Here is a 17,135-nt window from a genome sequence, read left to right as displayed (position 1 = left end):
AGCGATGGACTGTCCAGACCTTGACATGCATGGTTTAGTTAGCCTGATGCTAGGACCCTGAAGACTAAGACTGAGAAGGCTCACTAGACCTTTTTGTTCCTCTTCCCGATACGGCCACATTGAATAAATATCCTCTATCTGTGCTTCCCTGTTAAAAGAAATATTAATAATCATAGGTTCCTTTGTAATATCAAAGGTGAAAACACTATGTTACCTATCAACAGAAAGAGTGGAAAACCCATCACTTAGGAATCATGGGTATATCCTTTGAGGAAGGTAGGTTGTATCTGGAAATAAAATGCAGAGGTTTGCTTTATCCAGAATGATGTGCATTGCCTTTCCTGCGCTCCTAAAGATTCACTCTCAGCTTACTTTACCATGTTGCATTTACTCAAGGGGAACGTGAGCAGGCGGTACAGCTGAGCACAGGGAAGGGGCTGAGGGCAAATCTTTCCATATGACTTCTTTTCCTAGGAGAAGGAGATGGAGAAGCAAAAAACCCTGTATCAACAAGCAAGGCTGCACGAGCGTGGTGCTGCCGAGATGGTCCTTCAGATGATAAGTGCCAGCAAAGGTGACTGTTTTAGGTAGACCCTCGGTAACCGCCACAGAGCTAGCACACCCTGACCTCAAGTCACACTAGCAAGACTGGAGAAGGCCCAGTAGGTATGATGTGCCCCCTCTTTCCGTGGTAACGTAATCAAATCTTCACCCTGGCAGGTGAGATGAGCCCCATGGTGGTTGAGACACTGAAGCTGGGGATTGCCATTCTGAACGGAGGCAATGCTGGTGTGCAACAGGTAATTCAGCATCAAGGGAGATGGTGAAGAGTTCCTGGGGTACTTCTACTTGACAGTTCTCATTGATGAGGTTTAATTTGCTCCGGGAAGGATACCCACAGTTGCTCGGCTGGTGTTTGTCCTTAGTGGCCAATTATGTCAGAGTAGCTGGGAACACAGATAACAACAATAGCCAGGAGTCTAAATACAAGTGTGTATTTAACAAAGAGATTTTTAAAGCCTAGGATTAAAGGAACAAAACATTGCATTTTCCCTCAGATTTTCTGCAGAATTGTAAATACTCAGAGGATGTTTCTGAAGCCTCTGGCATTTATTTCAGCACTTTAACCTGTGAACTGCTTTACCATGAGAAAACACAGTAATTCACAACCTGCTATTCATTTAATTATGCTTTATTCATTAAACAATTATTTGCTGATAGCTGTAAAACAATGCCTGATTCTGATGTAAAGGCTGAAGTTATTACAGGAGGCAATACAAGTACAGTATTTGAGAAGATCAGGCTGGGAGATTTTGAGTTCATGGCAAGCTTGGGCTATGTAGTGAGTGAACTTCTGTCTCATAAAATTAATGTTCAGAGATACAGCTCAGTGACAAAGCACTTGCTGACCCTGTATTTAATTTCTCAGAGTACAAAATAAAATACCCAAGCCTCCAATGAGCATTAAATGAGACAGTCAATATTGATAGCTGCTAGTCAGTCGGTATCTGAATTAGAACTGGTAACAATAAAACCACAAATGTCAAAAGTTTACTGTACTGTGATGAAATGGTTAAACTAATGAGCCTTAGCACAATAGAATCTGGCTCTCCAAGTAGATGGCTTGACTTATGCATATGTTTTCTTTAATTGTTATTGTTACATTATGCATTCATATAAGCATATAAATATAACCTCCTGAGTCCATTTAGTATGGCTCAAAAGTATGTTTTTGGAGCTGGCCACTTAGTATTGGATAACCTATCAAGGGACTCATCCTGAGGAAAGATCGATTCTCCTTCATTAATGCCTGTGGTCATTAATTTTCTTCTAGGAATGAGGCCTTCTGAGGTTTCCCCGAACCAGATTGGCATGCCATCTGGTGGTGGTGTTGTCCAGGCCTTGCTTAGGCAACCTATTGTTGAGATGCCCTGGGCACTGCTTCCCTGTACTATGGAGAGGAGACAGTCTCTCAGCTGACATCCTTGTCCCCTTACTCTTACAGTCTTTTAGCCTCTTCTGGCATGCTCCCTAAACCTTGGGTATAGAGGTTATATTTTCTTAACTATACCAGTTCTTCTGATATTTCTCCAAGAGTCTGCTTTTGTATGCTTCTGTGGCAGGGCATTTGCCATTTCTCCAATGGAGTTAGGAAGATCAGCAGTTGTGACTGTCTTCATTGCTTCCCTCTAAATTGTGTCTCCTTTGCAGAAAATGCTAGATTACTTAAAGGAGAAAAAAGATGCTGGATTCTTTCAAAGTCTTTCTGGTCTTATGCAGTCCTGCAGGTAAATATGGGGAAACTACTCATCATTCTTAAAACTTCACAATTCAAGAGAAAGAGGGAAGACAGATGGGAGATAGACAATCAGTTAGATTACCATGGAATTGTGAAGAAGATTCAGTGGTCACCTACCTTAAAATTCAAGGAAGTGGATATTGTTTCCTAGCATTCAGGATTAGATTAAAAAACATTAAGATGGGGGCTGGAGAAATGGCTCAGTGGTTAAGAGCACTGACTGCTCTTCCAAAGGTCCTGAGTTCAATCCCAACAACCACATGATGGCTCACAGTCATCTGTAATGAGCTCTGATGCCCTCTTCTGGCAGATCTGAAGACAGCTGCAGTGTACTCATATACATAAAATAAATAAATCTTTAAAAAAAAAATTAAGAAAAGAAACATCAATCTTCCTTAGCCATAAACATGCTTCCTAGTGCTGTGGTCTATCAGTCCCTTCCTCTCTTCCTCCCTTCCTCCCTTCCTCCCCTACCCTACCCTCCTTTCCTCTTCCCTTTCTTTCTTCTCTTCTCTTCTTCTTTCTCCCTTCCTTCCTTCCCTCCTCCCCTCCTCCCTCCTTCCTCCTTCCTTCCTTCCTTCCTTCCTTCCTTCCTTCTTTCCTTCCTCCCTCCCTTCCTTCCTTCCTTATGTTAGGTTGATTCCTAACAATGTATACTATAAGTTTTTCTTTGAACATGGATATCCCCAAAAGTGAAACCAAATAAATAAGGGGAAAGATGGGGGATACCTCACTCTTAGTGATGACTGATTTCTTTAAACCCACAAAACAACTTGCAATCTTTTCCTCTAACAGTTCTTTGACAAAATATATTTTGACATATATTTTGACAGAGGTACACTCTGGCATGGGAACAAAATTTTAATACACTCTAAATATCAAAACATTGAATTATCAGTTGGTCTTACCTAATTGTATAAGCTACCAATCATGGTTGAAACAACTTTTGAATAAATATCCAAAAGTTGCAAGGCCACCATGCTAGCTCATTTTTAAATGAGCCAACATTCTAAGAAAAGTGTCCTTCTCTAAACTTTCTATTTATTGTGAATTGTCTGAAGCTCATTCTAAAAGAAACCAAAGTTGCAATTACTTAGCTCATTTGCCTCCAAGTGTCAAGAGTTAAGACAGAGCATGATGTCTACCATTTTAAAATTAGGAGGACAAACATCCTTCAGCAGACTTTATCATGTCGCCAACCTTATTTGATTGGGTACAATCTGAGCTCCAGCATAATCTCTTGCTCTTAGCTCTATTTTTTTTTCCTCTGTCTATTAGTTCATTGTCTCTCTCAGGAAAAGAGAATGTACTATTGCTACTCCTGACTCGTTAGGGGTCAAATAAATAACACCTGTGGACTCAGGAGTGACAAAATCAAGAAAACTGGGTTCTACATTACTCATGAAACTTCCACTAGGTGTCTAAGAGTTCTATCAGTATGTTACAGCACTTGAGACTGCTAAATTTACTTATAATTCATTTATAATGATAGCACAGAGGGACAAGTGACATAATTGCAGGATGACTTCTCACAGAAGTTTTAAGACACTTTAATGAGTCTGATTATTATACAAATAACACATATTTGTAAAATATTTAAGTAGCTGGAAAATTAAAACATTCAACATGGGTTTTTGGGGATCGGAATGAGACTTGGACATGTATGGCACCAATTCAAAAATCAAAGCTTCAAAGCAACAAGGACCAAATGTCTTTTCCTAGGTTACCCCCACCTGTTCCATCTCCCAACCCAGCGAAGCAAAATCCAAATAGCAAAACAGCAGGATAATTTGGAGTTTTTCAGCAAACCTGTTTTATATAGCGTAACCTGGGATTGGGAAAACTACGAAGCTGGGTCCTGAAGAGATGTCAGAAGGGAGGGATAAGAAGCCTTGGAGCTTCTGCAGAGGGCCCAGGTTCAGTTTCCACTGCCAGCACGGTGGTTTAAAACTATCTATAACTCCAGTTTTAGGAGATCCCATATTCTCAACTGACTCACATGGGCACTAGGTATATACATGGTACATAAACAAACATGTGGGAAAACACTTATACACAAAAAGAAATATATATATTTTTTTAAACCTGTAAAGTAAAACAACAAAGGTAGGAATAGAAATTTCACTGTTTTCCCTTTAAAATTCCCAAGTCATGACTCCCAAAAAGAAAGGAAAAGAGTGCCAATGTCTTTCTAGTCTTACACCATCTCCTCTGAACAGCAGCCGAATTGAGGCTAATTAATGTCTAGAGGCTTCATGGGCTCAGCCAAACACCTCCCTAAGAGCAATACCTTCATAAACCTTTATGCTCCAGGACACTTTTCAGATCCAAGAAAAATTAAACTGTTAAGAAAACAGAAGGGGCTTTCCCTTAAAGGAATCTGATCCTACAGTGGTATCATTCCCAGCCTCAGGGTAGTGCTGGACCTGGCTGCTTCAGCAAAACTTGACTATAGCCAGGAAGTAGGAGAAAACGGGGACAAAAACTAATGCCAACTTTTTGTGAGTTTAGGGCCACCATTGCACAGAAAGCTTAATCTCAATGGCTACTGGTTTTTGAACAAAGCAGGAACCATAAAAGGGTGTGGTCTCTGAAGTCTTCAGAATTTCTAGCTCTCTCCTCCAATTCCCTGAGATCTTTAGAGAAAGTAAAGGCAGGAGGTGAGCACTGGGTGCAGTTTACGAAATCTCAGAAAGAACTCATGTCTTCCTAATTTAGGAAGGCTTTTCAAGTCTTCATTCATAGTAGATTCAAACTGAACAGTGATCACCACCTCTCTATACATGTAAGAAGGACCATGAGCTATCACATCTGTTAACTACAGTGCTTGGCACAAACCCAAGGGCCCTTCAGGCTTTTAACCAAGCTGCTAGGTATTGGTCTACTTATGATAATGAGACAAAATATTCTTAGTAGATACATTGAAATTAGAAATCTATTTTCCCAGCATAACCAGTTAGCCCTGAACCTTGTTTTCTTTTGTCTTTAAAAGTGTCCTTGATTTGAATGCATTTGAGAGACAGAATAAAGCTGAAGGCCTGGGGATGGTTACAGAAGAAGGGACACGTAAGTAACTAATGAATGCCAAGGTCATTCTCTTCCTGATTGAAATGTCAACTCTTTCTAATCAGAGCCTTTGCATGCTATTTCCTTTATCTGCCAAGATTTGCTCTATTTGAGAAAAACATTTCTATATGCAGTTTTGCTAAGGCCAGCATCCAAGATGGATGCGTTCATGGAGTTAGATGTATTTGAAGAAAGTTTGGTGTAGTATTTATGGGTGTCTTACTTTGTATTTTCTCTTTTTCCTCTTATTACCAGTCATTGTTCGTGAGCGTGGTAAGTGTGAGTCACTTCCCTGAGTTCCTATCGTGTGTAAATCTTAAGAGAATAGATTTAATTGCCTCAGTACAAACACAGCTTAGGTTGGGTAGCTGCATGTCAAGTCTAACCCAGTAGTTTGATGCTTAATTAAAGAAGTCTCTTCCATCTGTAAAGCATGGGTTATTATGGGCTGTGAGCCACTGGCTGCCATTGTCCTAGTTGTTCTCATTACAGATGTGTCTTGGGGCTAAACAGTTTACTGTTGGGGCTGTGTACTCTGCAGCCTTGGCTCCAAATTAAGTGAGTTTATCAGCATTAATCCAAAGGTATATTTCCAAACCCTATTGTCATTTTTGGAGCCGTTTGAGTCAGAAGATGTACCTTGTTGAGAAGCCAAGCAAATGCTGATGTGTATATTATGTTTTCAAGGTGAAAAGGTACTCCAGAATGATGAATTCACACAAGATCTCTTTAGATTCCTACAGTTGCTTTGTGAAGGACATAACAGTGGTGAGTGGTATCAACTGACTTGTCAAGGGAAAACAGCATTTGTATGCACAACTCTCATTCATTTCGGTGGACGCCACTTGTTTCAACTAGTTGCTTTCTGATTTAGTTACTGTTATACTGCTGCAAAGAGGCACCATGACCAAGGCAACTCTTATTTGGGGGCTTACTTACAGTATTAGAGGGTTGGTCCATGATCATCATGGTGGGAAGTAGACAGGCATGATGTTGGAGCAGTAGTTGAGAGCTTTACATCCTGATCCAAACACAGCAGGAAAAGACAGAATGAAACTGGGCCTGGCATGGGCTTTTTAGACTTCAAAGCTCACTCCCAGAGACACACCTCCTTCAACAAGGTCACACCCTCTAATCCTTCCCAAACAGTTCCACTAACTGGACACCAACCATTCAAACATATAAGCCATTCTATTGAGGGTCATTCTCATTCAAACCACCACACTATCCAAGAATACCAATTCATCTAGTCCTTAACAAGAGAGGCTCTATAAAGTGACCATTAGACTTATGGCTGCTATTGTTTAGTGTCACCAAAGCTAAACCACCCCTGGAATCATGAGCCCTTTCACATCACCTATTGGGTCTCATCTTGTCTTAGATGTCACCAGGTTGGCAGGGCATAGAGGAGAGGAGGATCTGCCAGGCTCCAAATATATTATCTGTGTAGAACTTGAGCCACATAGTATGCTACTTCTAAGCTCAGCTAAGAGGCATGCCTGGCTCCCTTTGGTGTAATGAGCCTAGGTTCTGACCCAGAACTGGTGCTCTCAGACTTTCAGAACTTCCTGAGGACTCAGATGGGCAACACCACTACTGTGAACATCATCATTAGCACTGTGGACTACCTTCTGCGTCTGCAGGTGAGTTGGGGACCTTAGGCAATGGCGTGTTTCATCTACAGTTATACAAGTTAACAATGGCTATGCAGATCCAATGGAGACCCAGGATACAAATGTTCCTCAATGGGGTTATATTCTGATAAACCAACCATACACTGAAGAAGAATTTCATATACCTAGCTACTGAATGTCATAGCTAAATGAGATGATACACTGTGCAGTGGTTCTCAACCTGTGGGTTGTAAACCCTTTGGGGGTCAAATGACCCTTTCACAGATATCATCTAAGACCATTGGAAATAGATATTTGCATTATGATTCAAAGCAATAGCAAAATTACAGTTATGAAGTAACAAAGAAAATAATTTTATGTCTGGGGGATCACCACAACATGAAGAACTGTATAAAAGTGTCACAGCATTAAGAAGGCTGAGAACCTCTACACTATAGCATTTTGGTGGTTTAGTCTTAAGATTGTGTGGCTTACTCTGAACTATGGTTCATGGCTCCTGCCTATGGCTTTCATTATGAGAGAGCATCATACCATAAATTGCTAGTTGAAAAAACAATACTCAGAATTTCAAGTACAATTTCAACTGAATCTATGTCACTTCAATACCATTGTTAAGCTGAAAACGTATGCATTAGGCCTACTCTGGACAAAAAAGTGTCTATACCATCTGACTCTCAAAGAAGGAGTTGTAATCTATTTTTTCACACCTAAGGGAATTTTTAATTCCTAAAACATGCATTCAAAGAAAGAGAGAGGACCTTAGCTATGAAAGTGTATTATAAAATACTGGCTGATGTTAGTGTTGTCAGTGAACACCCAGCCTCAATAGCCAAGAAAGAATAATCAAATGACTTATGACTAAGAAGTATAGTTTTATGAGAAAAACCTGTTTATGGTAAGAAGAATTTGATATGTTTTCACATTGTTGGTGTTGAGAACTCACCTGACTTTTTTCTGTAACAGATTTCTTCCCCTGGTTTTACCATGTTCTAGGAGTCGGGAATAATCTACTTAAGTTCCCTATGGTCCAGTTCTCTTGTCTATATGATGTGCCTCACAGAGTGGTAATAAATACTGAGAGGTTTGATATTCATAAATTACTTAAAACAACATCTGCCATTTAGCTGCTGTTCCTTTGCTGTTAATATGGTGATTTGGATGATAATCTCTGTTATCTCTGGTGGGCATGGTTCACTTTGAACGTTATATATCATAGTCTCCCAGGTACTAAAAACTGGGTATCATCTTTATCTATTCTTCCCATTGGAGACATGTGTGTTTGAAAGGTATGTGTTAGGACTGTCTCTGTCCATCTTCACAGGGTCCCCAGCTCCTGTCTTAGCAGAGGCATGGAGATATGGGATTCTTCTGAATCCTTGTCCACTGAGTTTGCTTTCCTTGAATTCAGACAGAGAAATATCAAACTCTGCTGTTTGTTTTTAGGAATCAATCAGCGATTTCTATTGGTACTATTCAGGAAAGGACATCATTGATGAATCTGGACAGCATAATTTCTCTAAAGCTCTGGCAGTCACCAAGCAAATTTTTAATTCTCTTACAGAGTACATCCAGGTAGGTGTCAATAAATGCAGAACTGATAACAAATAGAATATTTTCAACATTCTCATTTTCTATATTCTCTAAAGAGTATTTGGATGCACACAGTGATTGGCCTATGTACTCAGTCCCAATGCTGACATTTTTTTATCTAGAAGAAGGAACTATTGGTACGTGTGGTCTATGAGATCCTGTAGTCTGTGGTCTCCAACTGGGATTTGTCCATGGTGTTGTCACACTTTATTTTCATTTACCTCATTACATTTTATTTTCCGCCACATGTGGTGGCACACGCCTTATCCCATCACTCAGGCAAGTGGAGCTCTGGTCTACAAAGCACGATCCAAAATAGCTAGGGCTCTGTTACACAGAGACACCCTGTCTCAAAGTGGGGAGGGGAGACATTTTAGTTTTCCTTTCAAGATTGACTTTAAATGAATAATAAAAGAAAAAAAATCTGTTCAACTTAACATTCTTCAGTCTAGAATATCTGATAAAGTATCAATATCTGGTGTTCTGTAAGTATGGTGATAGAATTATAGAACAATGGTATAAACAAACAAACAAACGAAACCTCAGAATTCACCCTATCTACAGTGACACAGGCCTACAATCCTGGACTTTGGAGGCTGAGGTGGGATGATCTTGAGTTTGAAGCTGGTCTGGGTGACATGGTAAGACTCTGTCACAAAATCAAATAAACAACAAAATCCAGAATCTTTGAGCTCTTACTAGGGAAGAAGTTAGTCAACTCAAGTAATTAAAAAGTGGATCTCTGTCTTGATATTCTAGTTTTCTTTCTCTCTCTATAACAAACTCTATGTATTTCCCATAACAGTCTACCTACTGTGAAGAGAAATGAATGATGTATTTAGGTATAACTGGCTATATAACCCAGTTGCCATATCAGCCTTCTGTGAAACAAGATTTTTTAGAAGCAGAATTGGCACTTCATTTTTATATTATCATAACCAGAAAACTCATGAATACAATATTTGCTCATTTATTGATTGAACAAAACATTTAGCTTGTGTTTTCTCCTTAGTTCCTGGGAAGAATATAATTTATTGTCTCTACCATGAAAGCGCTTTCAGTATCACTGAAAAAAAAATCATATACATGATGAAAAATATTTGATAGGCAATGATTGCACAAGATTTGAAATAATCACTTGAATTATGGCTCAAATCATAACTATTATGTACTAAACATGGAGAAATGGAACTGAGGATAGCTGGAACAACATCCTGAGATTCAGAGTCAGACAACAATAAATGAAACAAATAAAGCACACATGTATGAGTTCAGTGGAAGAGAAAGCTCTTTTGAACCCTAGGGCACAGTGTCATTACAGATACATACTGGCTATGGATAAATTAAGGAAGTATACTGATCTTTTGGAAAAGTCATGGAGATGGGATTATGAGAGATTTCATGAGACATGATGTCAACAATTACTTCAGTTTGCTGCAACTGAAAGAAAACCAAGGAAAGAAAAAAAGATGAGCATTTCATCCCTTGTCATTTCCTTCTCTCCCCTTTCTGTAATGAGTGTGGCTCTTTGTTTTACATAATGGAGTTGAAATTTGTTCTGGGAAAAACATTATTTAGAGAATAAGATGAGATGATCCTAAGCTCAGGACCTGCCTGGGGTAGAGAGTGGATACAAGGCCAGCTGGGTAAGGAGATCATTTTAAAAGATCTGAGGCTATAGTTCAATAGTAGAGTTTCTGACTAGTATGTGGGAGGTCCCAGGTTCAATCCCCAGTACTGAAGAAAGAAAGAAAGAAAGAAAGAAAGAAAGAAAGAAAGAAAGAAAGAAAGAAAGAAAGAAAGAAGAGAAGAGAAGAGAAGAGAAGAGAAGAGAAGAGAAGAGAAGAGAAGAGAAGAGAAGAGAAAGGAAGGAAAGAAAGAAGGGGAGGCAACTGGATTTTCATTCATCATCCAAATCATGAAATAACTAGCTCATTTAGATTTTATTTTCTCATAAAAATAAATCAAAACTTAGGTGTACTACCTAGAAAATTGTTTTTTTTTTTAATGTAGCAAAGTTAAACTATTAAAACTCAAAAAGAGAAGGGCTATCATTTCTCGGCCTTTGGCTAAGTTCAAGTGTAAAGAGAGAAGGACTCCATTAAGGAAAAAACAGTAGTATCTCACCCAGGGATAGATGCAGACTATAGAAGGAGAACCTGTAAACAAAAACAGATTTCTCCTGGAGTGCTCTATACACCAGCCAAACCCGTGTTCTGTAAACACATGTTTCTTTCAACAACTAGTTTTATGCTGAAATGAATTTATTGGCCACTAGTGCACTACCTAGAAAAAGGGACCTCTAGGGACCAGAAACGGAACATAGATGAATAGTAACTTCTAAACTTGCTTATGTGATGTGGTAAAGTAGGTAATACTTCTTCCTCTCAACTTTCCCTTAGGAATCCTACTAAGACTCTTACATTCTTGGGGTAATATATATGTCCTTTTCAGATCTTTCTTATTGAAGAGAAATTTGGAGGTTGAGTAAAATATTAAAACAAATGAAACAAACAAACGAACAAAAAAAAACAAACAAAAAAAAAACAAAAAAAACAACCAAGACTTTGAAGGAGAGTTAAGGAAGGGCAACTATAAATAGGAAGGTTACTATCATGGAAAAGCAAACTAGTAACTAAGTCATCTACATTTGGCCTTAAGAAAAAAGTATTTGAGTTAGTATTTATATGTAATGTTTAACTTAGTAAGAAAAACCTTTCATCACTGACATTAGTACTGAGACTTTGAACTTTGATTAATCAGAAGTTTGTAGCACTTGCATGGAGCATTGCTTGAAAACAGGTAGATTGTCTCTGATACCCTTGTTTTCCTTAAAAGGCCTTCCAGGGAAAGAACCGGGTGAAGAGAGGGTAGAGTGGTGGTTCCCAACCTGTGAGGGTTTGGGGTTGACTGGCTCTTTCACAGGGGGTGGCTAAGGCCATCAGAAAGTACAGATCTTTTGCATGATGATTCATAACACTAGCAAAATTATACTTATGAAGTAGCAGTGGAAATAATTGTATAGTTGGGGACCACCACAACATAGGGAACTGCATTGAAGGGTTGGAGTATTAAGAGGGTTGAAAGCTGCTGATTTAGAGGAACTACATCAGTCTTAAGCTAAAAGACAATCGGTGAGCAATGAAACCCTCATTCTCCACCTGTAATTAGAAGAATGAAAAGCAATTTGGGAAAATACTGAAACATGAAATAATGAGTGTGAAAGGTGCTGCCTTCTCATGTTACTCAAATGCCCTGATAGGACAGGCTCTGACTGACACGATGTGGAATCAGGCTGCCTCCTCTCCACAGGGCCCGTGCATCGGGAACCAGCAAAGCCTGGCTCACAGCCGGCTGTGGGATGCGGTGGTTGGATTCCTCCACGTGTTTGCTAACATGCAGATGAAGCTTTCTCAGGTACTGTGGCCTTTTCCTCTGCACATTCCTTTCCTTTCAACTTCCCCTTGTGGGTGTGGCTGTTTAATCAAAGGCTGGGAAAGCCAAACAGATTAGGTTTCATTCTTAAAACTGAGGACCAAAAAAAATGGGAAACAGATGTATGTCTTCAGGGGCATCCCAGAGGGGCTTTTGCATGAACGCAGCTTCTCCCTTCCTTGTGTCCTACCAACCTATTATTTTGTAAGTGCCTCGCACTGCGTTCCATGGTGCTCATCCCCTTTGCTTCCCTGTCACAGCCCTTTCATTTTAGAATACCAAACATCAATGTATCTCACCTGCCAAATGTTGCATGCCTCTGTCATTCACAAATGCCCCTCCCCCCCCGCCCCCGCTTCCCCTCCATATCCATCTCTACCTCTCCTCCCCATCTCTCTGGCAAGATGAATCAGAACCACTGAGAACATTTATTATGAACAAATAAATGTAGCATATGTAGTCGGTGATCACCTCTCTCCATGGCAACACATGTAGGAGCACTTCAAGATGTGTTTCAGACTGATTGGAGGGACATTTGCAGCATTAATTTAAATCTGAAGATTTCAAGGCTATCACACCTGCCTCTTCTCTTTTGGAATGTGCTGTTTGACCCTTCATTTTTTTTTCCCCTTTTGACTCTGGCCTTATGGGAAAGGAGTTCTGGAGGGACTACTAATTTGGCAGTAACATGTCCATGTCTGTGTCAATTATGACAGTGTGGTGTAGAGGCTCTGGAGATAAGAGCCCTTACCCTGCCCCACCTCCTCATCAGTGACATTGGGAAAGTTCCTCCCCACTCCAGCTTTTGGTTTCATCATCTATAAAGTATTAGGGGTTAGAAGGGATGGCCTCTGAGGTCTCTTCTTAGCTCTAGTAGTCTGTCCTGCTGCAGGTTTGCTGTTGCTGCTGTTGCTGTTGTTCTTTTCAATAGAGCTATGACACACAATACTTAGGGAAAAGTTCCCCAGGAAACTGAATGGCTAGACAAAGCTTTTGGCAAGAGAAACAGAGAATCGGTAAAACAAGTATGGCCCAGAGAAAAAAAATTTTTTTTAAATTACCTTCAAACTGATGGGTGGTGGCTCAGGCTGTTAATCCCAGCACTCAGGAGGCAGAGTCAGGCAGAGTTCTGAATTCAAGACCAGCCTGTTCTACAGAATGAGTTCCAGGATAGACAGCTGGGACTACACAGAGAAACCCTGTCTCAAAAAAACTAAAGTAAATAAATAATTGCCTTCAGTTTTTCTTGCAAGCATAATTCTCTTATTTTAATTTCACCCTTAGATGAGATTTTACACATACTCATTCCTGTATATGCTGAAGGATTTGCAACACAGATGGAATTTTCCAGTACTCTGCCTGTATTGGCTTGTATTAAAACCAAACAGAACATCAAAAGCAGCCAAAGGAATAGTATGCTTAAACACTCTTTTAAGGATAGTGGCCCCCTGATCACCACCAGCTACAACTGGGGTAATCAAATCCTCAAGGAAAGGAGACACTGCTTGGTAATCTAATGTTCCCTTAGTTAGATTACAACAACATCTCCCATAGAGCTCATGATAGGTAGTTCTCCAGTACAGAGAGCAACAAATAAACTTAAGAAGTACCTGAAGGTTTTTTAGCATATGGGGCTGTTAGGTAGCTTTTAGTGACAATCGGTGTATCTGCTGCATTTGTATTGAGCAGAATGTGAAGGAGCTGTGTTTGGATGAGCATCCCCGTACTCCAGGCAGTGGATTTAAGCCACCTTCACTCACATGGAGAAGGGATCTCATTCCTGCCTTGATGCAGCATTCACCTGACCTTTCCAAAGAAGGCCCTTCTTGCTCACTACCCTGGACTGTGCTGAGGGATCAGATAGCTCAGGGGTATCTCCTGTTTCTGTTCTAGGATTCCAGTCAGATCGAGCTGCTGAAGGAACTCTTGGATCTCCTTCAGGACATGGTGGTGATGCTTCTGTCCCTCCTGGAAGGTTGGGCTGTTTGGTATAACTAGGCATTCACACAATTGTAATTGGTCTGAGCACTAACCTTACTAATCACACAGATTATCCTTCTTGAAGGTCACTGATGTCATAAGACATCAGGTAGAATGACAAATTTTCAGAATGAAAACAAAAATGAGTGAGGGGCACATGGTCTGATGGACAAAGCCTGAAACCAACTCATTTGATGCCAATAGGAAAGCCAGAATGAACTGGGGAAAACCTCCGAGCTTTGCCCTTCCCTATCCTTTCCCTCTCCCCATTGCTTTTTGACACATCTGGCTGCCAGTGTGTATGCCAGCCATCCAATTGGGCACCGTCCCAGGTCAAAGGGGATCAAAGGGACGCCGTGTATCCCTATGTATTCCCAGAGATCTAATAATAAAACCACCTCGTAGGCCCCAGGGCAGAAACAAGGCCATGGTGTGGCCATTTCCCTCTTGCCCTGGTTTCTTGTCCCTTGGCTCCTGGTGGGGTAGTTGTTATGGCTTGCCGCTCTCTCCTTTTTTTCGAATCATTATGGTCAGAAATAAACTGGCTAATTTGGCACATGAGTCTTCTAAAAATAGCTGTCTGTCCAGTTGCATGATAACTTGGGCTCATTTATATATTTGTATGTCTTTTTGAACCTGCCTCACAGGAAATGTGGTAAATGGGACTATTGGAAAGCAGATGGTTGACACGCTGGTAGAGTCATCCACTAATGTAGAGATGATCTTGAAATTCTTTGACATGTTCTTGAAACTTAAAGACTTAACCAGCTCAGACACCTTCAAAGAATACGACCCAGATGGCAAAGGGATCATCTCTCGAAAAGAATTTCAGAAGGCCATGGAAGGTCTAAAGCAATATACACAGTCAGAGATCGACTTTCTCCTTTCATGTACAGAGGCTGATGAGAACGACATGTTTAATTATGCGGATTTTGTAGAGAGGTTCCATGAGCCAGCCAAGGACATAGGGTTCAATGTGGCAGTGTTATTGACAAATCTCTCTGAACATATGCCCAACGATTCCCGTCTCAAGTGTCTGTTGGACCCAGCAGAAAGTGTGCTAAATTACTTCGAGCCATACCTGGGTCGAATCGAGATCATGGGTGGGGCCAAGAAAATTGAGCGTGTTTATTTTGAGATCAGTGAATCCAGTCGAACTCAGTGGGAAAAGCCTCAAGTGAAGGAATCTAAGCGACAGTTCATCTTCGATGTTGTCAATGAAGGCGGGGAGCAAGAGAAGATGGAACTGTTTGTGAACTTCTGTGAGGATACAATCTTTGAGATGCAACTAGCATCTCAGATATCAGAGTCTGACTCAACTGAGAGGCCGGAAGAGGAAGAGGAAGAAGATGAAGATTCTGCTTATTTGATAGAAACTGAGGGGGAGGAGGAAGATAAATCTTTTGAGTCTGCCTCTGCTTTTACCATGGCCTGTGTCTCAGTGAAGAGAAATGTCACCAAGTTTCTGAAGAGGGCAACCTTGAAGAACCTCAGGAAACAATATAGGAATGTGAAAAAGATGAGTGCAAAGGAACTGGTCAGGGTGTTCTTCTTCTTCTTCTGGATGCTCTTTGTGGGCCTCTTTCAGTTGCTCTTCACCATCTTGGGAGGAATCTTTCAGATCCTCTGGAACACAGTGTTTGGAGGGGGCCTTGTCGAAGGGGCAAAGAACATCAGAGTGACTAAGATCCTTGGTGACATGCCCGACCCCACTCAGTTTGGGATCCATGATGATGTAATAGAGACTGACAGGGTAGAAGTGACTGAGCCAGGTGTCACCACTGAGCTGGTCCACTTTGTAAAGGGTGAGGCAGGAGATACAGACCTCATGTCAGACCTCTTTGGAATCCACTCAAAGAAAGAAGGTGGCTTAAAGCAAGGGCCTGAAGTGGGATTAGGTGACCTCTCTGAAATTATTGGCAAGGACGAACCCCCAACATTAGAGAGTACTGTCCGGAAGAAAAGGAAAGCTCAGGTAAGCCTAATTCCAGTTCGCCGTCCTTACCCCCAAATGAATCTGTGTTTCGAAATCAGCACTGGCTTGGCCTGCACAGGTAATAACACTGCATTAACACTGGTTCTGGTAGGATTATGCTGACATTCCGGATTGACCAGGTGTGGTGAGCCTGAGGCTTAGATGGGCGTTTCAGTGTTGAGTTCCCAAGATGACTTCTAGTCTACACTGTAGAGTTTGAACATAATGATCCGACACTTTCACCTGCTTCCGAGTTTTATTAGGTTAGCATCCATGGTGCACAGGGTGATTTAGTGAAAGCACAAAAAAGCAAGTGTAATGCCTGAGAAGATGTCTTGTGAGGCCATATTTCAATGTATCCTGTAAGCTCTGGTATAGTCCATTTCACTGAAGCTCTGTAGTAGACATGTTCTGTTTCTCTTATTAACTTTAATCCCAATAACTCAGAGTTTCATTTGCTGGAAAGGTTGCTAAACACCAATACTTCGCAACTTCATATGATATTCATGATGATAATTGCTCTATATTGATAGCCTGCTGTATCAGTGGGTTGGATTATGCCTGGAACCTTTTTATCATTAGAGATTTGAGGCAGTCAACTAAATCAAATGGATAAGACAAAGCTAACTCTGAGGTCATTGGCCACAGGATGTTCTACATGTTCCCTTCTCTTGTAACATGTAACTCACAGTGCCACTTGCATCAAAGGAAGAAGTGAGGTTGCAGACAAAAAAACACATCCATTTACAAATTCCATTGTCATTTATCGGAACATTAACACGCACATGCCACTGTTCTGGGGTCTGAGAATTGAGTGATAATGAATAAATCTTTTGTCCTTGTAATTTTATAGAAAAGACAGACACAGGACAAGTTGGTGCAACTCAGAAGTATGCTAGGCAGGAGATATTAGGAAACAGAAAGGCAAATGAGAGGTGTGAAGAGCCAGGGAGAGTGTCTTAGTTAGGGTTTTACTGCTATAAACAGACACCGTGACCAAGGCAATTCTTATAAGGACAACATTTTATTATTATTATTATTATTATTATTATTATTATTATTATTATTATTATCTTTATTTACATTTCAAATGCTATCCCGAAAGTTCCCTATACCCCCCCACCCCTGCTCCCCTACCCACCCACTCCCACTACTT

At 40.6% G+C, this 17,135-nt stretch overlaps 1 protein-coding gene across 1 annotated transcript in view; it reads left to right on the top strand.

Annotated features, from left to right (window-relative positions):
• Ryr3 (ryanodine receptor 3) overlaps nucleotides 1-17,135 on the top strand; it is a 525,260-nt gene that overhangs the window by 488,486 nt on the left and 19,639 nt on the right. Inside the window, 11 exon segments of the mRNA XM_029536054.1 lie at nucleotides 475-574; nucleotides 721-800; nucleotides 2,212-2,288; nucleotides 5,292-5,365; nucleotides 5,621-5,638; nucleotides 6,053-6,133; nucleotides 6,920-7,008; nucleotides 8,443-8,571; nucleotides 11,902-12,006; nucleotides 13,918-13,999; nucleotides 14,652-15,979. Coding sequence (XP_029391914.1) covers nucleotides 475-574; nucleotides 721-800; nucleotides 2,212-2,288; nucleotides 5,292-5,365; nucleotides 5,621-5,638; nucleotides 6,053-6,133; nucleotides 6,920-7,008; nucleotides 8,443-8,571; nucleotides 11,902-12,006; nucleotides 13,918-13,999; nucleotides 14,652-15,979 — 2,163 coding nt within the window.

This window comes from Mus pahari, chromosome 3 (genome assembly GCF_900095145.1).
Source record: "Mus pahari chromosome 3, PAHARI_EIJ_v1.1, whole genome shotgun sequence".
Lineage (NCBI taxonomy): Eukaryota > Metazoa > Chordata > Mammalia > Rodentia > Muridae > Mus > Mus pahari.
The sequence above is the reverse complement of the archived record's forward strand: the minus strand, read 5'-3'. Positions and strand labels throughout refer to the sequence as shown.